The sequence below is a fragment of the Rhinolophus hipposideros genome (assembly GCF_964194185.1).
Source record: "Rhinolophus hipposideros genome assembly, chromosome: 1".
In the NCBI taxonomy this organism is placed as follows: Eukaryota; Metazoa; Chordata; class Mammalia; order Chiroptera; family Rhinolophidae; genus Rhinolophus; species Rhinolophus hipposideros.
Window position 1 is genome coordinate 69,923,342 of NC_138047.1, and position 23,739 is coordinate 69,947,080.

Genomic DNA, 23,739 nt, shown 5'->3' on the forward strand with positions numbered 1-23,739 from the left:
TTATCTTTATATTCTTTTCCTGTGATAGTTGTATTTTCACCTCAAGTAGGAAATTTTCTGGGTCACATAGCATTTATTTAATTTACCTGAATGCTGCCTCTCAGTATAAAGCTATGTGAGATTTTAAAAAATCTTTATTTTTCGTTTTCCTGAGGAAAGACAAAACATTTTGGAGACATTTCTCCTACATTTTCAACAACTATTATGTGTGCTACTTACTTGATTTGATTTCAGGCCAGTCAGCTTGTTCTATTCTGTGGTCTTCATACTTTATGTCCAAATATGCAAATATGTAACGAATAATTTCTGCTCTCCCCCTCATATTAAAATACATGAGTTTGTAGTTTGGCATGATATAATTCTGGAAAGAGAAAATTGGAGGAATTATTTTTACACGCCTCTAGTGATATTTCAACATTTTTTCTTTAGGGACATTTTACAAACTTCATGGCATCTTTGAAGATAACTGAACCTATTAGAGGATATTTCAAAATAAGAATCATAAATCACTATCCTAATAACACTCGAGAATGACTTGAAATAAGATCGTGACTCTCTCTTTAAGAACTAGCTAGAACATTCCAGTGAAATAACTGAATTCAAATATTATTTACGAGAGGACTTCAGATTGAGAGGGTATCTGCACACCAACCTTCAGAAGATGGAGTCAAAACTTCCCGTTTTAGGATGTTTTGCCCTGCCTTTAGTCACTTGTAATGGGTGCTATTTGACATATGGTGTGTTGGTTCTCACAGCTGAGTTTGTGAGGACAGCTGGGTAAAGACTGTAAAGGCAGGGTACACACGAGAGGAACAGAGCCAGCCATGCCAACCTGTCATCACTCACTTCCCTCACCCTGGCTTTTCCCTCTAGGAATCAAAGCCTTGGGGAAACCTTGCCCTCATTTCCTCCGACTGATCCATGCTGCTGAGTTTATAGGGTTCCTTGCACCACACAAACATATCCCATCTTGTGGCTCTCTTTTGGGATGGGACAGTGGTGAAAATATCCCCCCATTGCCTCTGCAGAACAGCAAGGAAGTAAAAATGCTAACTTTTCTTACATTTTCAGAGAGTGTGCCAATACTGGCTATATTGGTTAGATTTAGGTCATTATAATTTTGTGAGTTTTCTGTGATTTGTATCATTTCATTTCTAGTGTTTGTAAACAATTATTTTAAGCACTGATAGTAAATTGTATTGTAATTTTATGATTAGGCAACTGAGAAAGAAACTTCTTCATTTGAAATTCCGTTCTTCCATTTAGTTGCTGTGTATCTTTGGGCTACACAACAAAATCTCATTGAATTTCAAAGCGCACTTTTTATGAATAAAGATACAATATGGACTTGGGGATTTAATGAGTAATTCATGTATAGCACGTACCACAATGCTAAATACTTAATAATGAGTAGCTACAATATGAGTAATAAATTTGAGCTAGTTCTATAGAAAAATAAACACTGAACGCAGCATACCAAAATAATAATTATAGTAATTACATAAATAAAAATCATAAGTAACAATTATTTGTTATTTATGCATATAATGTTTAAAGTTATATGCATAAATAACAAGTAATTGTTATTTATGATTTTTAAATAGTCAAGTGGTAAGTTGAAATATTTTATTCTCTACTAAGGAAGTCTTTCAAAGATATTAATAGAACATTAAATAAAAGAAAATTTGTGCTTAGGCCTCAAAGTTCCATCTGAAATCACATCACATAAAAGATCAAACTCTAAAAACCTAGATTGCCCAGTTTACATTTCAAGTTCATGCATTCACATGTCTATCTTTGGAAAGGATGACTGGAAATAACTGTCTGTTTGCCTGTCTAGACCCTCTCCGATCCAGGAAATGATGGTGATGGCAATTTACCATCTGGACCCAGGTTTTTCCATGTCTAGATATTGTAGAGAGGATGTGGTACTTTTTGTTATAAACAGAGAGTCACCCTAATTATTCTGTGTCCTGTCCCACTCTCATTAGCCAGTCCAGTTACCACCCAAGGGAAATGTGGCACATGCCGCACATATCAGTAAGTGCGGGAATGTTCTCAGTAGAGAGAAGAATTCACTAGAGGAAACCAGTGAAAATTCCAAGATTTATAACCCTAAATTCCTCTTGGGGAAAAACATAGGGAGTTCAAATTTGAGGGACTAAATGAAGTGCCCATGGGAATAATGAGACTGTTTTCAAGTTCCTTAGAAATACTGAACTTATAAATAAAAAGTGGGAAATATCTGAAAGCACAAAAATAGTACATTAAAAATGTAAAGTAGTAACTTTCTTTCTGAAAAAAGAAAGCATTGGTTGGTAACTATCCATATTTCTCTGCAAATATATCTTTAAATCTGAGATTTGGCACAGGCCCATCAATATCTGACAAATGCTTATCGTTCCTTCTAGAACATCCTTTCAACAGTTGTAACTCATTAATGAAGCTGTATTTGCACTTCACATTCCTGTAGTTGCTTGTATAATTATGTTTTCTACCCAGCAAAAGTCTTGGTTTCTTGGTTTTTACAGCTAGAAAATCCCAAACTTTTTGTTGCTGTTGTTCAGGATACAAGTGTACATTTTTATAACAAAAAAAAATAAAGGTAAACGCAGTTAGAAATATTTACTGATTCTAAGAATTCTTCCTGTATTTTATAAAGCTTTGGCATAAAAACCAACATTAAGTATTCCAAGTAAATGTTTCTATGGCCAATGAAAATACATAAAAGGAAATTTATAATAAAGACTAAAGTTTAGAGGATAGTATCTAGAAGAATATATTTCTCCCTTATTGCATTTAGCAATACATCTCTGTTATAATTGTCTCACTTTATTAAAGTGAGTTTATTTTATAAAGATGATGGACTGAACAAATGAAGATAAAATGTATCCCACTCCCCACCAAGGGATGTTTCTCACCAAGTGAGAAACAAGTTCAAGGGTAGAGCAGTTCAGTGGTGAAGGGAATGTGTGGTTTTGGAGTCACCCTTGTCACTTACTATCTGAAAGGTCTTGGCCATGTCACCTGATCCTAGCTTTAGTGTCCTAACCTGTAAAATAGTAATGAAAAGGTTGTGTGTAAAGTACCAAAACACTGTTTGGTACATAGTATAAGTTGAAAAAGAAAAGAATACAAAGAGAGAGAGGGAGGAGAAAGAGAGGGAGGGACAGTCCCAACCCTACTGGAGAGAAAGTAATTAGCTTTGTGATTTGATTGGACTCAAATCCTCAAGATTGTTCTTCGATGAACCAATCCTGCTGCAAGCACATAAAAATTAAAAAAAGAAAATATGTAGTTAGGATTAAAAGCAATATAAATTTTGCCTGGACCCAAATGAACAGAAGAAACAAAATGCAGCGAGCAGGACTCTGAAATCTGAGAAAGGCGGTGGACAGCCAGGAGTTCAGCTCCTTCAGAATAAAGGAGAATAAAATCCTGCATACCCAATGGGATACTGGACAGACGTACTGCTTGAAACTAGGGTCTGGCATGTATTTCTGTACAATATTTTAAAAGGTCAAATTGCAAACCTCTAGTAAAACTGATAAAGAGGAAAATATATGAAAAGTCACAAATACTATTACAAATAAAAAGAGGTCATAACAGCAGATAAAGCAGCTCATTAAAAATCGTAAGCTAATACTACAAATAACTTTGTCACTAAATCTAAATCCTTAAATGGGAAGATTTTGAGACATATAAAAACATAGTCAAATTGAAAAGAAACTGAAAGCCTGCATTTAACAATATCCAGTAAGGAAATCAAATTGGTAATTAGTTACACCCATGAAAGACACCAGGCCCAGATGACTTTACAGGTGAATTTTAGTTAATCTTCAAGGGAAAGGTAATCCTTGTCTTTTACAAGTAGTTATTAGCTATTTAAATTTAGTAGTGTATAAAAAGAAATAAAATGTAATGACAAGATAGGGTTTATCCCAGGAGTGCAATATTTTTCAACACCAGAACATCTATCTGTATAATATACTGCATTAATAGATTAAAAGAGAAAAACCGTAAATCATATTCTCAGTAGATGCAAATAAATGCTTTCAAAAAACATTTATAAAATTAATCACTCATTTGTGATCAAAACTCTTTTAAAAAAAAAATACAACTCTTAGCAAACTGGGAATAGAGGAAAAGTTCCTAAACCTTATAGAGTCTCTACAAAAAAACGTAGAGCAAACATCAGACATAAGGGGGAACCAATGGAGGCATTTTTCTTTAATGTCAAGAATAACAAGATCCCCCCTTTTAGCCTTACTATTCAACATAGTCCTGGATGGCCTAGCTAATTCAGTAAGATAAGACAAGAATATATAATATATGTAAGGAATGGAAAAGAAGAGACAAAACTTATTTGCAATCAAAATGATTGTCTATATTCAAAATCCAAGACAGCCTACAGATAAACCTGATCCTAAATTTCAAATGGAAATGCTAAGGACCAAAATCGCCAAGACAAATCAAGAGAACAGAAGGAGGGCACTTGACCTACCAGACTGCAAGACATATTAAAAAAAAACCTTGTAATTTCAGGTAATGTGATCCTTTTTCAGGATTAGACATACAGAAGTGTGTAGCATCTTGAAACAGAACCTAAGTTATGACACATATGACATTACAGTGGGGATATGAAGTGACCAGACTAAAACACTTTTGAGACAAAAGAGGAAAAGTATACATAATTAGACCCCAACTTACTTATACATGCAAATAACATCCAGGAGGCTTATAAATCTAAATATGATTTGACTGGCCTAGGCAAATTCCAATGTCATGCTGGCCTCTTATTTCCTGTTAAGTGTCATTTCAGAGCCCTTCTACTGTCATTCTGAGTTAAGAATCCCACACAGGGAAAGCTGCATGTATTTCCTGAAATGACACAGAAACAGGAAGTAAAAAGGTGGATTGTGCTTACAGATCTCCTTTACACCACTGACTAGTTCGTGTAAAGTTCCTCCTTCGGTAGACAAAAAGCCCTCTTAGAATTCTCTTTGAAAAATAAGACATACGTTTCTCAAAAAAAAATATGAATAATGACTAATAAATACCCTGGATAGAAACTTTCACATATGAACTCATGAATGTAGCCATTAAATGAAAAAAGAAGGTTTAGCTTTAGCACATGCTAAACTGGATTAGAAATGAAATCTTTTACATGGAAAATAATTGTGTTTCTGAGAAGTTCTGTCTTAGGTATTTCTTTTCTTTCCCGTAGGTTTGTAACCCTTTTTACTTTATATAACAATCATGCATTTCAGTGTAGTAGTTTGATAGTCTGTAGTAGTAGGAGTTTGATAAAATACAAACTATCATAATAAAACCATATCCTTTTAACTAAGCCAATATTCTATTCTGTACATCGCTGTGAGAGCAGAGTGAAACATACTTTCAAAAATTCTAGTGTCTGTGCCAGACAGGTAACAACAATCCAAACTTAACTCTGGCAAAGGAGGCTAATATTCAATTACCATATATGTACCTTAAAAAATGTCAGCAGGTAGCTAAAAAAAAAAAGATGGAATTTTTGGAGTAATTTTAATGGACAAAAAACTTACAAATAAGGACTTATTAACCATTTTACAATTCAATCCAGAACCTCAATGCTATTTATCCTGATTTATTTTATTCATGAAAATGTTGGCCTCGATGAGCTCTTACTCTTAAATAAAATGAACTTCAACCATATTTGGGAATTCCAGATACAGTTTTATATATGCCTGTGAGTTAGAATTATAAAAACAAAGATTACTTGTGAATTTTTCACAATTCTTTGCTACATCTTCACGAATAATAATGTGTGTACTCTCGTTGTATGCACTATAGTGTTTTGAAATGCAACATTTGGATTCAGACAACAATCAAGTGAGATGCTGTTGTCTACACAGGAACTTCTTGTACATACTGTGTTTCCCCGAAAATAAGACCTAGCCGGACAATCCGCTCTAATGTGTCTTTTGGAGCAAAAATTAATATAAGACCCAGTCTTATTTTACTATAAAACCGGGTATAATATAATATAATATGATATAATATAATGCCAGGTAAATATAATGTAATGTAATATAATATAATACCTAGTTTTATATTAATTTTTGCTCCAAAAGATGCATTAGAGCTGATTGTCTGCCTGGGTCTTATTTTCGGGGAAACAGGGTATTGACATTAAATAACAGCACTTTCTTACCCGCTAACACTTGGTGGTAAGGAGTGCTTATTTTCCTCATTAGTAGTGTTCCTGGGCATTCCCAATTCAGTTCTGGCTGAGTTGCCAGGTTGGAGTTAAATTGTAGGCCAATAGAGAAATAATAAGTTTTGTTCACTGAGTAAATTATGAATTTCAACCAAACACTAGATGTTTAATTTTGAGTTAGCAAGGCAAGATATCTATTTTCCTAACGAAGACCAACTAAATAATCATTTTAAATGGTTACCTCACATTAAATCCAAAGCAAGAGGAATAACTGAAATATCCTTTGGGAGCTGTGAGTTCAAATTTCTGGCCTGGGGTTAAATAATGCCTGAAATAATGCTTGAAACCAAATGAAATTAGAATGCAATTCTTGGCAAAACATGGAGACACTTCAACAAAATGAGCCTTAAAGCAATAGAAAATCTTAAAATATTATGAATAAGATCTCTGAATCTTTTTTTTTTTTTTGCTTGCCTAGAAGAGGTGCTTTGTCTCAAGGAAATGCTGTTTCCTACAGGTGCAGGGTAGGCATTTGTATAACCCTGAGCGTGAGTGCTCCTTTAGATTTTGTGCCCTAGGTACCTCACTCATCTCACTTGCCTCACCCTACTCCTGGCCTTGATTGAGAGGACTAATAATAATAGCAACGGCCAAAGTTTACTAAGCGCTCACTGTGTGCTAGTCACTATGCTAAGACTGTTTCATGTGTTATCTCTAATTCTTCCCCAAAGAGACACAGCAAAGTTGCCCACCCATGTCCATCTTCCCTCTTTCTTTAATAATAACAACAACAACAATCATCATAATAATAACAATAATACCTATTTTACGTGGTGGTAGGGAAGAATAAAATCCCTGAACTTTAAAAAAAAGAGAAGAAGAAGAAGAAGAAGAAGAAGAAGAAGAAGAAGAAGAAGAAGAAGAAGAAGAAGAAGAAGAAGAAGAAATAAAAAGAAAGTGAAGAACTATGAATGTCTACTGCTTCGCATATCAAAAACATCACTTGGGAAAATTCTGAAACAAGTCACAAATCTGATTAGAACAAAATTCTTCCCCTGGTATTAACTGTATTTTCTATGTTAAAATCTAGTTGAAGGATTGTTTTTAAACCCTCTTGAAATCTTTAAAAATCTTTGTACTTCTATTTCTCGTAGAAATTACCATTTGACGTCCACTTGGCCACCAGCAGAGAGAGGCTCTGAATGACACAATGTCTGGGAGTGAAATGGTGAAAATAATCCACAAAACAGTCACTCAGTCACACACAGAATATGACAGTAATAAAACTAAAACCCTAACGTAAAAAGTGAAGACTACCTCATTTCTTATCTTTGTAGAGTTGGACCTTATTACTTACTTCTGTCTCTGTGGGGTTCCTAGTATCTTCTACGTCCTCGTATGTGGCTGCATCTTGCGTTTATATGATGAGTAACTGATGGTCACAAGCCAATGAGAGAAGAGGCAACTTAACTTCCACTTAAACTTCCTTCAATTGTCAGATAAAATATGCCCGCCAGACTGTTCAAGCCTTCACAGTCTTCTGGCTGTCCTTGGCTTTTTATAGTGTCGCTATGTCCACACACCTCACATATTTGCCTACAGTTGGCAAAGTCAAAGTGCCAGGTATGAAGTGTGCCTATTGCTACACGCTCATTTATTTTTAAAGTCTTACACATAGGCTCCTGGAGAATGAGAAACCATGAGTACAAGTCAAGCCCCTTTCCAGGTACACACTTGGTTTTCTTCCTGGCTCCATTAGGTCTGCTGGGAGAATCCTTGGCTCACCACCTCTTCTCACCTCCTCCAACAGTCTCATCCTTTACCTGCTGCACATTTCACCCTCACAGTGTCTGACAACATAGTGTGTTTTATTTATTTGCACCTTCTTCCAGGAAGACGGAAGCTCTCATATAAAAGCGGGCATTTCATCGTGTGTCCTCAGACCCAAGAGGGGTGCGGGGCATATCATCAGCACTAATATATATTTGATGAAGGAATGATCTCAATTTACATTTCCCCACAATTCCCATTTTTACAAGAATTCTTTAAATTCTCACTGTGGCTACTGTATTTACCTCGCTTCTCAGAAGAGCCCATTGTTTCATGTAAACCTGGAGGGAGAAATGCCAATACAGCTTGTTGATAATCCTTATGCAGATTAGTAACAAAGGCCAAAAAATTATAAAGTTGTATTTTTTCACTCCTTAATGCAGGAATTAATTCCAGCTATGACATTCAGACAGCTCGGTGTAATGGTCCAGTAAAATACCTGCCTGTGCCCTATTGGGCCTGCAGATTATCCATGAAACATTTTAAGGACAGACTGGCTTTCACCTTCTAGGAAATTGCACTCATAGACGGCAACAGCAACCAATGAATCATGTAATACTTCCTATTTCTAAGCACTTTGAATTTTAAAAAATGTGTTTACATCCATTTATTGTAAACATAATAAATGAAAATAAACATAAATATCAGTCTGTAAAAAAGTTTAATTAAGAAGACAATTACAGTTACCTGTCAAAGAGATACATGTAAGTCAAAATCAAGTGCAAATGGAATAGGAGCTATTTAAACAAAATCAACACATCGTATTTATTATCTTTTAGTGAGTTTTAACTTACATTTAAAAAAAATCTTTTTGTTGTTACCTGACTCATTTTAATCCCCATTTTATAGATGAGGAAACAGAGATACGGGGAAATTAGGTAAATTGCCCAGGAATTTTGGAAGAATAAGCTAGTACACTCAGTGCATTGCTTGGCAAGTGATTACTGCTTGATAAGTATTAGTGGTTATGGCATATTTCTTTATTAATTGAAAAATCAATAGTATTTTTGAAATAGCCCGCATGTTAGTTCCTCTTCATTTATTTATTTTTGGAAAGGGGAAGTAGTCAAACAAACCCATTTCTACTTTTCTAGCTGCGCTGCTGATGAAGAGAGAGGGAAGTTTCCCAGAGAAGCCCACAGAGCTTCCTATATTCGGCTTCGGGATGCCTTTTTCACAGTGAGTTATTTGAGAAACTAAAAACATCTACAGTCATAAAACTAAAGTACTTAAGTCCCAGGTGGAGAAGGCAGGAAATGAAAACTACGTTTCCTTTCTGCTTCTAACCTATTGGTGTAATTCAGGGGTGTCCAAACTTTTTTCAACGTTTTTCACCAAGGGCCATATGCGGTAAAATACACAAACAGCCAGGCCACTCACTCGAGGTGAACTACGTATTGTCTCACGTGGTTTATTTAAGTAAACTAAATATATTTTTGGAATTTACTGTGGGCCAATTAACAATGGATCATGGGCCACAGTTGGCCCTGGGGCTGCAGTTTGGACACCCCTGGTGTAATTAAAATGTTCCTGTAAATCTTTCGTGTCTGTGTTTTCCCAGATTTCAGTGGTGACAACACTATTTTTCTTAGTGATTCTTCAGATACTCTGAAGAATGATATAGTAATTGTCTCCAAGGTAGTGAGTAAATGTTTGTCTGTTTAGCTCTTTGACTAAAAGAGTATTCCCAGATACAAACAAGTAACGGTCATATAAATAGCTAATATTTGTTAATTGACCCCTGTGGGCCAGGTGTTGAACAAAGTTCTTGCCGCATATTATCTCATTTAATGCCCACAAAATAACCTCACAAATAGTGTGCATATCCTTGTATACGGTTATGTAACTGACTAGGGCATATCATGAAAGTATTTCTGGATGTAAAAATTCTCGAACATTTGACTCTTATTCATGAAACTTCATGTTTACTCATCTGTCAAGAATGGGTAAAATAAGCATTAAAATAGAGTAAGTGAACTTGTTTTTACTATTTTTCCAGAATCAATTACTGTCCCCTCAGTATCATTATAACATACAATGTAGGAGAAATGGCCATGCATTAAATCCCACCTCTGCCTTTACCCTGTCCTTTTACCCAAAAGAGTCTAATTTCGTCTTCCAACCTCCGTTCTTGGAAAATAAAAGAATTAGCCTAGTTACCTCTGAAGTCACTTTCTTTTCAATTATTCAATGACATAATTTTCCCCCTGAAGACTCTCTCTCTCTCTTACATGATAACTTGAATGATCCCAAGTCACCCAGAGTTCTAGGCACACAAATTATCTTTGTCCCCAAAACTAACAACAAAGACAAGATACGCGGATCAATGCAAGCCACTCTCTCTGATAAGCCCAGCTCACAGGATGAACTTACTTTTTACAAGCACCAACATAATGCAGACAAAAGTGTGTAATTTAAGAAAAAAATTTGGTGAGATTAAAGCACTCTCCTAGAAGTTATCAAGAAGCAAGCAACCAAAATGTAGCTATTAAAATGATTTGTGTATTTGTATTTTTGTATATTTTGAAAATATATTAATCTGAAGATGTGTGTTTTCTTCATGAAGTCTAAAAAGAGGAGATTTTGGAGAATAAGAATGTGTCAGAAACCTTCCAGGACTACAGGGAACTGATAATAGCAAACACTGATAATTTGTGTGGCTCATGTACCTGGTACTCAACATTTTAATTTGCCAAGGTCTCAAAACCAGCAAGCCAGATCCATTATTTAACAGTGATAGATATTTAGACATATATGCATATCTCGTATATTTCTTACTCTGCCAGGCTTCCTTTTGCTGACACTATTTCTTAGGATTATTCAACGTTCTTTAGCCTTACTGTACATATCAAGTAAATTTCTGATCTAAATTCTTTCTCTTAAGCAGGATTTTTCACCATTTTATTCTAGAAATTGATTTTGCATGCCTTCATATCAAATATGAAAGAATTCTGACCTTTCACGCTGGCCTGTAATGCAAAGAGAGGAAATTGCTTAGAACAAAGGAAATCCTGTTTCTGCTGACACAAATAACATCTGCTGCCCTGTGTCTACAAGGCTAACAACTCTAGTGAAAGGAAAACTCTAAGAGATGACTAGAAAAATTAGATGAAGCTTCGATCCTTTAGAGCACAGACTTATACAAGAGTATTAAAATATATACAGTTTGTTTAAGCAAAGAAGAAGCAATTTTCATTTACACCAATGTAACAAAAAGATCCAGAAAACAATAAACAAAGTTACGCTAAAAAAATATTTTTCTGGCCTCTAAGATATAGTTTTGTTCCATGAGTACTTCAAGTCTTCCTGAGTCTGAGTCACATGGAGAGAAAATATCAGCTGTTTCCAAAATTCTGGGACCTTGTCCACAAGGCTGTTAAGTGGTATGTTTCCTGGAACTGTGTACATTTTGTTGGTGGAAACAATTTCAATAGCTCATGGGAAGCTATGGGCCTCAATTAGGATGAATCACAAGAGTCTGGGGAAAAGATCCCATATTGTCACTAGGCCTGGGGCTTGGAAGAATTTGTATAAATGGTTAAAAATTTGTCATCTCTGTACACCACTGAAAGATGATGTGTAAATGAGATTCTGTAAAGAACTGCATGCTTCCTAAATATTAACATGGTCCCTATGGCCCTTGTAACAAACGTCAGTGATCACAGCATCTTTGTTTAATTGTTGCTAGGGTGGTTCTGACTATTTGGCAACTCCCTTCCTTTCTCAAAATCCATTTTATTTCCTCTCAAAGTTTTATGTTCTTTGAAAGAGAGCAACCTTCCTCAATCAAATACTTCTGTTTAATCAAGGGATTAAAAAATATACATGTAAATGAGTAATTGACATGAGATTATCACTCAACATGCATGCAACAAACATGTCTTGAACACTGGTCCCAGCATTAGAAGATGTCACCTATCAACATTTATTTATGTGACATGTGCTTTTTTGTGTCGAGAAAGAATACTTGAAAAAAAAAAAACCTTTGTAAGACAATTTTCAAGTTTCCAAGTAAAGTAACAAACAGGTGCAAGTCTTCCCTTGCCTGTGAAGATTTATCCTTCTATTGATTACGTTCCATGTTAAAATGGCCCAGTTCTCTATAATTTGATGCAACTTTTGGAGAGAGGATTAGGTAAACAACCGAGGATTGGCTAAACAAAGAATTTTGTGAGTTATTTGGCAAATGTGTTTCTTAACATATTCTAATACATTTATATTTTGGTTTTTCACTGGTTCGTGAAATATTGAGCGACCTCATTTAATTTCCAAAATGGTCAGGTCAAGGAGCAGACGTTAGATTAATGGAGATTTACTAATTGCACACACTTTGTTAGACTCCATTTGAAAACACATATGAATAGAAATTCATATGAAATTGTATGTTATGTTGACTAACACTTCATGTTAATATGCTACTATGTTTTTGTAAATGTTCAGAATCAAATCTTTGTCTTTTATTGCTTTGGATGTAGTGGTGATCCTACTTCAATTTTAAATTTCTGCTTGTTGCCTGTTTTAAAACAGCAGAATAGAGAGAAGTAAGCTCTAAATGACAACAGTCTGTTCAGTTACACAGCTCAAGCAAATTAGCCACCAAGATTAAGCTGCTGTTCATGGTTCATTTTTTTCAGTTTTAGCAAATGCAAAGCATTAAATTTAAAAAAAAATCAAAGGCATCTTTTATCAAAGTCAAAGGCATCTTTTAACACCCTTAGAAGTTCAAAAAAGAAGTTTGAACTTAAGCCAGTTGAGCGGTTAGTTAGTTCTCATTCTTTGTATCCTGTTTATTAAGCCCTGTTTACAAATTCAAAGAATAAGGATAGTGAATTTTCCGGAAAATGTGCTTGGAAAAAAAAAGTATTATCTTAAGAATTATATGATGGAAATGCTCAAATTAAATGTACGGACTGATGTGTGGAAACTGAAAAGTCACAATTCTTATACATCTTTTACTTTACATTTTAAAAATTGCTTTCTCTCTTTTATGATTCATACCTTGTTTAAATCCTATCATTTAAATGTCCGAACTTAACCATCTTTATAAATTCTTCCAAACTCCAGGCCTAGTGACAATTCTGGATCGTTTCCCCATTCTAAACTGTTCTTTGAAAGCAACTGAGTAAGTGTGACATGTTAACAACTCATGGTAATAATATCCCCAAACCCCACTGAAAAGATGGTAAACTTATACAAAAGGAACAGTCAGCAAGGACAAATAGAAATGGGAGGTATCAAGTATAGGAAACATTTCAAAAAATATTTTGGTAGACAGGAAGCAAGTGGAGGGTGGCCCTTGATTGAACCTGTATAGTGAAAGTTATGACCCTAGTTTTCCTAAAGGTGGGAGAAGGATATATACTGAGGAGATGCCATCCCAATAATCCCTAAGAACTCGTGACACACCAGGGCCCCATGACCTACAAAAGTGGACTTCAGAGTTAGGACAGAGTTAGGGGTTAGATAAAAGTCAGCAAAGAAATCACTGGACCCCTGTTGCCCTATCCTTTCTCAACCCCCACTGCCCACCGACCAACGCTCAGTCTTCAATGAAAAGGAGTGGGGAGAATTTTGGGGAAACAGAGACCACGCACGAAAAGGGATATAAAATTGAGTAGTCTAATTATTGAATAATCTTATAAATATGTAGTTTCAGAAAATAATTTCCATAAAAACTTAAAGTGAGAAAATCGCAGTCAATTCAAATATCTGGTAAGCTTATTTCATAATAATGATAGTTGGTGGGTCTTTTAAGGCACCCGGCAAATCTATAATGCAGATATTATTAGACCCAGATGAGAAAATTAAGGCTTGGAGTGACTAAGTAGCTTACCCAAGGTCATACAGCTATTAGGTAGTGGTTCTATACTCAAATTCAGTTTTTTTGATTATAGGCTTGTGCTCTTACAACTATCCAAATATGCTGCTGCACAAAGATTTGGTTTATAACCACTGTTCAGAGATAAGATTCTTCAGGATAAAGAAAGAAGCGTTGTGGGACATTTCTTACAAGTTTAAAACTTCTAATTACTTCAATGTTTAATGTACTTCAAATAATATCATTTTCCTCCTAGAACTGCAAATACACACATTTAAATTTCAAAAAAGAAGTTAAACTGAACAATGTTGGTTAATCTTACCAAGAGTTTCTTATCTTTTTTCCGTTAGTCATTTCCTCAGAGACTGTTTTTCTCTGTGTCTAATGTGTTCTGGACTCATTGTCCCCTGACAAAAATATTGCTCTGCCTAATAGTTGGGACCAAAGTACTTAGTATGATTTCTACCCATTTTAATATGAGATTAATATTTTTGTATTCTTTACCAACCTTTGTCAGGTAGTCTAAATAGCAATTTACATATGCATATATGAAAAGTTCCCGTTTTCTCTATAGGAATAGTTGGGCAGAGCCAACCCTGAATTAGGAGTGGGGGATGGAGAATTGGTAGGATGGGTGGGGGCCTGGATTTGTGGGAATATCTAGAAGGAAAAACTTTACATCATATCTTTTGTCCATGTGCCACATCCAGCATTTTTAGCCAGGTTAAATAAAATGAAAAGTATATCAAGAACAAAGGTATGGACAGGGGAGAGAATCTGCACAACAAAATGATTTGTGAAGATGATATGCAAATGGGGGAGGGGCAGTGTCACCTGATAGAACTCAGATGATGTTAAGGAGTGGGGTACAGTCCTTGAACATGTTCTAACTTCCATAGCCTGTTAGCAGCAGCTGGGAAGTTGTTCCTCCACCACACACCATGCGCTTGCCCACTTGGGAAGACCCTTATACATTATGAAAATGCTCTATATCAATTATGCCACATATCTTTTCCTTGCATTAGTGTTTTGTGATATCTGCTACACAGATTCCTGACAAAGTGTGTTAGGTGTTTAGGTTTACAATCTATGTAAAATGCAGGAAAATTCAACCTTTTTAAAGGCCCACAGTGAAATCCAGAGAGCATTTTAAAATGAATTGCCTCATAATCAATCTTTCTCTTTTTATTTTATTCTGCTTTATTTCTCTTTTTCTATCTCATTTTCTCTTTCTTATAGAGATATTTTTAACATTTCAAAGTCAAAGCCCATTTTTTTAGTGAGAAAAAGAAATTCATTATGCTGGTGGTGATAAATTTGTAACTTTATTGGTAAATTTAATTTACCAAGTCACTGTGCAAAATTTGTGATTATATGCTATGGATGAAAAAAATCGGTTGAACTCTTCATGCATATAATAATAATGTTCGGGCAAAAGTAAGAGAACAAAGGACTTTCTTCAAATCATTTGGCCATTTTTCCTTTTCCTCCATAGTAAATATTTTGTACAGAAATCTTTGTACAACCTTTTTTTTAAGAGTATACTTTCCCATCATTTTATTTAGGACTTGGCAATGTGATTTCCTGTGCCCAGTGTAATACTCACAGAGGTGATACAACTAGAGACTTTAAATATGCTTGCAGTTTGGATTTTCTTTCTGTATTCCTGGGCTCTGCAGTAAGAAGAACACGCCCTTGGGTAGCCACTGGTCCCAGAATGAAAACAAAGCCTGAAGCAGAACTAGCCCAGCCTCCCTGTAGTCTACTTACCAGTGAGGATGCTAAAACGTTTGTTGTTCTCAGCCACTGAGAAATTGTTATGCAGCAGTATGGCAGCAACAGCTGACCAAATATCAGTGTGATCCTGTCAGCCTATTACAAGAAGAGGAGTAATTTTAAAATAAAAAATAACATATAGAAAATACACTGCTCCTTTTCAAGAGAAGAGGTATCCTAGGAACACTTTGCGTGTAAATAATTGGCAAGGTTGGCAAGAGGAGTGACAGCTTCCAGCAAACCAGCTAGTATAGCAAAGTATGTAAGAGGCAAAGTCAGAACAATCAATATTTCTTCAAGAAATTAACAGTTATTGAATTAGTAAGGGTTCTCAGGGTTTATACATATTATATATTAATTATATTTAATATATAATATATATATGCATATATATATAATATACAAGGGGTGCCAAAACAATGTATACACATGACTTGTATTCATCTTTTGTTATCGGTATATAGCGAGTATTATAATTTTAATACAGTTTTTTCCTTTCTTAAAATGTGTATACTTTTTTTGGGCAGATAGATAGATGATAGATATAGATATAGATATAGATATAGATATAGATATAGATATAGATATAGATATAGATATAGATATAGATATAGATAGATATAGATATAGATATAGATATAGATATAGATATAGATATAGATATAGATATAGATATAGATATAGATAGATATGGATGAGAGACAGAGAGAGATTAGAAGGAATTGGCTCATGCAGTTATGGAGGTTACAAAGGTCAAAGTGGGCCGGGTGGGCTGGCAGGGTGGAGACTAGGAGAGCCGATACTGCAGATGAAGTCCAAAGGCCATCTGCTGGAGAATTCTCTCTTTCTCAAGGAAGGTGGTCTTTTTGTTCTATTCAGACCTTTGATTGGATGAACCCAGCCATGTTAGGGAGGGTAATATGCTTTCCTCAAAGTCCACAGATTTAAATGTTAATCTCATCCAAAACCACCTTCACTGAAACACTCGGAATAATGATTGGGCCCATGTGGCCCAGTCAAGTTGACACATAAGATGAACAATCACAGTCATTTTGAGATTAATATTGACTATAAGGCTAAACTTCGTGTTTTGAATCTAAGGTAACCAGAGTATACAGCAAGACAAGCCTGATATAAAGGCATTGAAGTCATCACATGAGGAAGACTGGGTCCTGGGCCAGGCAGAGTCCAATAGGAGACCACATGTCAATTATGAGAGAACTTAAGAAAAAGAAATACGAACTAGGTATTGAAGGACTGTAAAGGCATAAAGATTACCTTAAACTACCATGGAGTTAGCTTATGCAGGAAGCAGTTACCACCTCTCACCTGGAGGAGCAAAGTGAAAGGGGTTGACATTATTTTAAGGTGTAAGCTGGAAGCAAATGCCCGTGTTGCTGAAACTCAGACCACTGAGATCATGGGGATGGGATGCAAACCTCTGAGGGGGACACCAATCAGCTGACATGAGTGTCCCTGAGAGGCCATGGTGAAGCTGGTCCTGTGAGTGTTAGAAAAACTGAGAACTGGAATCAAGGGCTACAGCTGGAATGAACTGGCACTTCCTGGGCAAAGAAGTGTTGCTGGGTGACACTCAGAGGTTCAGCAAGCAAACAGGAAGAGAAAAAGTAAATCCCTCCTTCCTCCTTCAGTGCGAAGTCTCTCCCTCGTGCTGTCTCTTGGCAGAACCTAACAGGCTGCTAGCTGGCCAAGGAGAAAGGTGGTTCACAGGACCCCAGCCCAGTTCCCACTGGGTTTGTAGCTGGGAGACATTAACTTGAAAACAGGCAAAGAGTCCCTTGAAGCATGATCCCCCAAACTGTGATACATGGGCCACTAGGGAAAGGGAAGAAATCTATTTACATTTTTAATCTAAAAAATATATAAGCAAGAAAACTTTATTAATATTTAAAAGGCAGATTGAGAGTGAAAGCTCTCTTTGAGAACATTAAGATGAGGGAAAATGAAACTAAAGAATGCAGCCAAGAGAAAAAAAAATCTTAACAAAACAACAGGAGGGAAATTGGTGTTGCTAAAATGCAATACTTAAACGTGCAATGGCAAGGAAAAGGAGCAAATAACAGTAACTGAGAAATTTTTTTTGTACAAGTAAGACATGTTTGCACAAACGGACACTAAAGAAAGTCAATTAGAGTTCTTTGAATTATTTTTTGGATCTGAGAATTATGGCCTGCCCCAGGCTCAAATTTGCCCATTATTTCTCTAATCTGGTGGTATTTGTATTAGTAGCAGTTAGTTAAAAGATAACTGAGAGAAAGGGGGTTGGTTGGTTGCTGAGAATGGAAGGTAGTCTTCCCTAAGACAGACAGACTTGCCTTAAGTTAGTCTTGAACAGGGCCAGAGTCCTAGAGATGATGATTAGTCGATGAGCTAGAAGGGGGACAGAGGCCAGCCCACAAAATGTCTTGCATGACTTGATAGACAGAAAATAAAGAAGCCGCTGAAAACTCCATGTATCCCTTTCTCCTTGAGAACGCTGCCAGGTGCCAGAACCATGCTCTACCACTGTTTCTTGCGTAGGGATACAGAATTAAGCCTTGATTTCATATCTAAATGCAACCAGGGTGTGGGGGACAAACACATTCACATCTTTAGTATATTAGTGGTCATTTAGAGCTACCAAAAGATCCCTTTGGATTCTCTCTTTCGAGTTTAGACATCATCGAAGTCGATAACCCTTTGTTGAGCACAACTAGCCAAACTTCAAGATGAGAAAGTTCAGGAAAGAAGAAAAGCATTCCGGCAGAGGGAATATTTGAATAGATACTAAAGAGTGAAGGAGACATTTAGTATGTAAACCACAGGAGCCTGGTGGGCTGAGGGGTAAGGGTGAGGTTGGAGGCAGCCTAATCCACCAGCCTAAAATGCGGGGGACTTTATGCCCAAGGCAGTGAGGGATCACCGAAGGGTTTTAAGTAGGGAAGTGACATTTTTGCTTTGTGACCAATCACTCTGGTCAGTATGGATTGGAGAAATAAGAAAACAAATTAGAGGAAATCCGTGCAATGGCAGAGGCTAAACAGAATTATGGGACCTCTTCCATCATACCACGTTTATATGAATCTACCTGGACCTACAGTAACAGCATATGCAAAGTATTTGTTCATTTTTAAGCTTTTAATTAGGCACTTTGGTTTCAGTGAGCACCCTCTTCCACGGAAACCCTAAATTACACAGGCTTATGGAGAAAAGGAATTGTATGGGTCCATGAGAGGTTCTGCTTGAGAGGCTGTTATGAGATCAGATCCACCCCCAGTTCTACTTCCTCTAGGTTAGCTCTGTTTTCAGGCTCCCAGCGACTCCCAGATTTCCCTTTCTGGTTGAAAATATCTGACTGTGTGTAATCCAAAAGGCCTTTTACCAACAACTTTTTACTGGGTTTCCCAGAAGCCTAGCAAACACCACCTAGAGTCTTACTGGTTGACCGAGGGCCAATAATTCTATCAGGTACAGTGAGGCTCAGTGCGTCAGCACCAGGAAAATGTTTTAATTTCTTTGAAAATCAGATGAAAATAAAATACACTTTTAATATAAACTTCCTTTTAAGATAGGACCACTACAATCGCAGATTCAAAAATTATTTCATAAAGTGGAATACTGATTGTTTGAGGACGTAAGTGGTATCACTATTTTTGATTCTTAACACTGTTTTACGCTGGGTGAAAACATAATCTAAGGTAACTTTCTGCTCATCAGGCTGTTTTTCTAGGGCTCCCAAGCAGAGAATTAAAAAAACAAAAAATAGCAAAGCGTGCATTTGAACAAATTGAACTCATATGGTGAACGCAGAAACACATTCTTTTCAGGAACTGTGAAGTAATCAAAGATTTCTTCAAAAAGACAGTTTTAGGGAATCAATTTGCAAAAAGCCAAACCTGTATATATTCTAAAGTTACTCAACCATTGGAATGAGAAGGAAAGTTTCAGGGGATGGATGGTGGTTGAGCTTGCACAACAATGTGAATTAACTTATGCCACTGGATTGTGTACTTAAAAAGGGCTAACAGGGTGGTAACTTTTACGTTACACATATTTTACCACAATAAAAAGTTTTTTTAAAAAAAACAGTTCATCCTGAATAAAACAAAACTTGAAAATACTCTCCAATTTGATCTTGAACTTTCGTCCTATGTTACTTGCTTTGAGCCTTGAGTGACTACCATACCAGTGGTTCTTATGTCCCTGCCAAAATCTTCCTGAGTATGTTTGGCTGGGTTTTGAAGGATAACATTCGTGGGATACATAAAATATAACTCATGTCCTTACTGATTCATTAAAATAAGTAAATAAATACACAGTCCAAATTGAGCTCAGTTTTGAATTAAAAGTCATATCCTTAGCTCCAAAAAAATGCCTATTGCCTTTCTAGCATATGTGTTCAATACTTCTATTTGTATTTGCCAAAAATCGTTCCTCCAGAGATACCATATGACTGCTTTTAATTGAAACATGTTGGACTGTTTTCTATGATGTCCAAATGGTATGAAAAAATATTTGTATAGAAAACTGGCAAATGGTTCACTGCCCATCTTTAGGCCAAGGTATGTACACAGCTCAAATTATGTTCAACTCTAGTCCACTGGGATCAACACTTAATACAGAGTTGATGGTCCTATAATCCGGGAGATTACTGTCAAATATCTCAAGTAGGGTTCTTAAGCCAAGTGGCTATGTTTTTTCATGTAAAACTGACCCAGGTTTTTATCTATCGTGAACTCAGAATGTCGTTTTCCAAGATTTTTTCATCATAGGAGATAAGCTATTCTGCATTAAGTCTAGGTACACATTACTAACATTTTTGTTTTCATTGTTTTTATTTGAATAATTTTCTATTACGAACAATTTAATATCCAGCAGATTATAGCTTTTAAAAAATAATTTAAATATGGGTTTAATTCTGTTTATACATACAGTGGTTACTATCCAACTAAATTCAAAAGGCTTATTGCAAAAGTAATCTTTCAATTCTTCATCAGTGATACTTTAGGGTTATTTTTTTTCCCCCAAAGGAAAATCCTATGTTCTTTTCCAGTATAGTTTATGGCATATATATAATTAATGACATACCATGCAGAATACCACCGTTGATGAGGATTCAGTAGTTCAGTCAGTTACTATGTAATGATCTCTGATTAAATAGATTAATTCTTCAGAACATTATGTTTGACTTTTTTTTTTTAAATACGGTGGCCACATTTTATTGTTTGATTAAGTTATTGTCCTTTATTTCCTCTTAATAATACTCCTAGCTTACATAACTTACTGGCACTAGGCATTTTATGAGCACTTCATACAAATTAATTTATTTAATCCTCACAACACGGCTATGGTGGTGGTATTATTATAATCCCTATATGATAGTAAGGAAAGTGAGGCTCAAGAGTTGCTGACAGTCATACAACTAATAATTGAAAGAGTTAGGATTTGAAACCAGTCAGTCTGTTTTCAAAAGTGTTGTATTTGTTCCCCAAACTACAACACAGGCACATCTGATAAGTTTTCTGCCTGTATGTACTTCTTCTCTTGGGTTTGCCTCTTTGCACCCTATACTCATATGTTATAAAACTCTTGGTTGTTTGGTTTGGTTTGGTTTTGGCCTTTATAGTACTTATTTTAGTTAGTGAAAATTATATGGCAGAAAGTAGAAAAATGTTCCTGATCTCAGTTTCTTTGCTCTGAGTTGCTGGCTAGTGATCTCTTTGCAATTGTGTCTAGCAGTCAGTAACGATTGCTAAAGCGACTTTGTCCTATGGATATCAGCTTTTGCAGAAATGCGATAGAATAAAAGATGTCACAAATATATTTTAAAACGTTTCCTATGGAATTATTGAAATTCCATATAAAGCTAATCTATAGGTGAGCCCTGGAATAAAGAAAATAAAAGCTGAGCTCTAGCATCATTCCTAATTTGTCTCTGGTGGGACTGAGAGTTGGCAGCAAGGCTGAGAATAGAGGCTAATTCTCCTGATTCCCCATTTAGTGCTCTTTCCTCTATGCCCTCAAGAACTCACAGTCTCACAGTGGGTACCAGGAAATAAAAAAGACAGTGATAAAACTGGGAATGTATTAAGGAGAGCACAGAAAGGAAAATGGAATCCAAATGGAGAGACTAGAAAATGTTTCTGAAAGGAGATGATAAAGAACTTCAGAGCTGACGAAGGAAAGAGAAGAAAAGAATTCCCCAAGCTGTGGAAGCAGCATATTTAAAAGCCTGAGAGCTGTGAAAGTAGGGAACCTGGTCAGAGACTGCAACTAGTCCAGGGCGTCTGGTAAGCTGGAGCGTGGGAAAGGGGAGGCTGGATATAGAAAGCAGAAAAAAAAAACAAATGCTTTTTATGCCATACTTAAAGATTAAAATTTTACCAAACCTTTTGGGATGACATTGGAAGATTTCATACAAAGTAGCATTGAGATTAGGTTTGCATTTTAGAAAGAGTGCTCTGGCTGGAGAATGTTTTGGACTCTGGGATGAAGAGAGAGGACTGCAAAGACTAAAGGCAAGGTGCCGAGACTAAGAGGAAACTTGCAATGCCCTGGAGAGAGCAAAGCAAAGTTCAGAGGCAGTAAAGAAAGTAATGTTGTGAAAACACATATGTAGATGTTTGTTGCATGACACCAAATCAAAAAGTGCAGAAGGATATAGGAGGTTGACCTTGAGGTGACTGAGGCAACTGAGTAGGAAGACATCTAGTTGGTATATGGTTCTGTGCACCTGGTACTCAGGAGACCATTCAAAAGAGAGAGAGAGAAAATGACAATTATGAATCATCCCATCATTCATTCAAAACATCTAGTGAGCATTTACAAAATGCCAGGTGTTGTGACAGGCTCTGGAAATTCAGAGATTAATCCAGTCATAGTCCATCCTTCTCTCCCAGGAATTTATAGTTTACAGAGGAGAGAAGGTACATGTAAAGAGTTAAGGGAAGGAAAAAATTACAGGTTCTATTATGCAATTGTGTCCAGAACACATGGGGTAGTCAGTTCTCTCTGGGAAAAGTTAATTTGCTGCAGTGCTCTGAAGTTATATTCTAGAGGTCCTTAAAAAAATTTGCATAAATGGTGAAGTGTTAACTTGCTCAGAAGTGTCCTTTGGCATTTGAACTTAATGAATAACATGCTCATTGGTGTGTTTATCTAAACAATTGTTTCAGGAATAAGAGTAGTAGCTAACATTTATTATATTATTAATATAAATAATTATTATTTATTAAGAGTAGTAGCTAACATAATAGTAGCTAACTATTATCTGACTACATATCAGATAATATTTCAAGTGTATTTTCTCATTTGATCCTCCCAACGACCCCAGGAAATTAGTATTTTTATAATCACTAGTTTATATATTTTTTGTAGTTAATATGTTATTTATTTCTTAATAAAAACAATTTTACACAGTCACCATGTATAAATTATGTAAATCAATTTATTAAACACAAAAGAGCACTTTGAATTTTTAATCACAATAACTATAAACTCAAAGACACTGAGATGTAATAATTTGTTATGTAGTTGCCTTACTTTCATGGAAACACAACTTTCCATGCTGATTTTCACAGCTAATCTGTATTTTACACATGAGAGAATCAAAGCACAGAAAAAATAAGTAATTTAGACGAGGTTTCCAGTTAGAAAATGGCTGATCTAGAATTCAGGCATGCAATCTTGTATCTCCTTATAGGGAAAATAAGAATAAGTGGCAATAGGAAGGTTCATAACATGCTTTTTCCATCATCAGTTGTATATGAATGTTGACTTTTGGTATTTCCCTCTTTTAAAAAATTATTATAGGGTTAATTTTTTTCAGAAGCTCATCATTGTGTCGGTTAAATAAGCACAGCAGACCCCCTCCTTTTACATGTGTGAACTCCCAGAATGCTCTAAGGTCCTTATACTCCTCAGGTCTGCATGGAGCCCTTATAGCATCTCTCTTTTACAAAGATACTTAATTCTTGTAAATAATTGGTTAGTATAACATATCTATTGAATAATTATTTTGGCTGAGAGAAATATTATAATGGAGAAAGTTGCAATTCATTAAAAGAAAATTATCAAGCACTTACTCCTGTGTGTCAGGCAAGCACTGCGCCAA

General features: G+C 35.8%; 1 protein-coding gene across 3 annotated transcripts in view; it reads right to left on the reverse strand.

Annotated features, from left to right (window-relative positions):
• Window positions 1-23,739, reverse strand: part of HPGDS (hematopoietic prostaglandin D synthase) — a 47,442-nt gene that overhangs the window by 18,492 nt on the left and 5,211 nt on the right. For 2 of the 3 annotated variants that reach the window (XR_013993554.1, XM_081052110.1), the window contains exons 1-2: window positions 7,560-7,689; window positions 220-361 (exon numbers count right to left, since the gene is read on the reverse strand). Coding sequence is in view for 2 of the 3 variants with exons in the window: in XM_081052110.1 (XP_080908236.1) it covers window positions 220-352 (133 nt within the window). In the remaining variant the exon portion in view is untranslated. Of the gene's footprint in view, window positions 1-219; window positions 362-7,559; window positions 7,690-23,739 lie in introns of those variants that run through there. The other variant, XM_081052111.1, reaches the window with a different exon arrangement.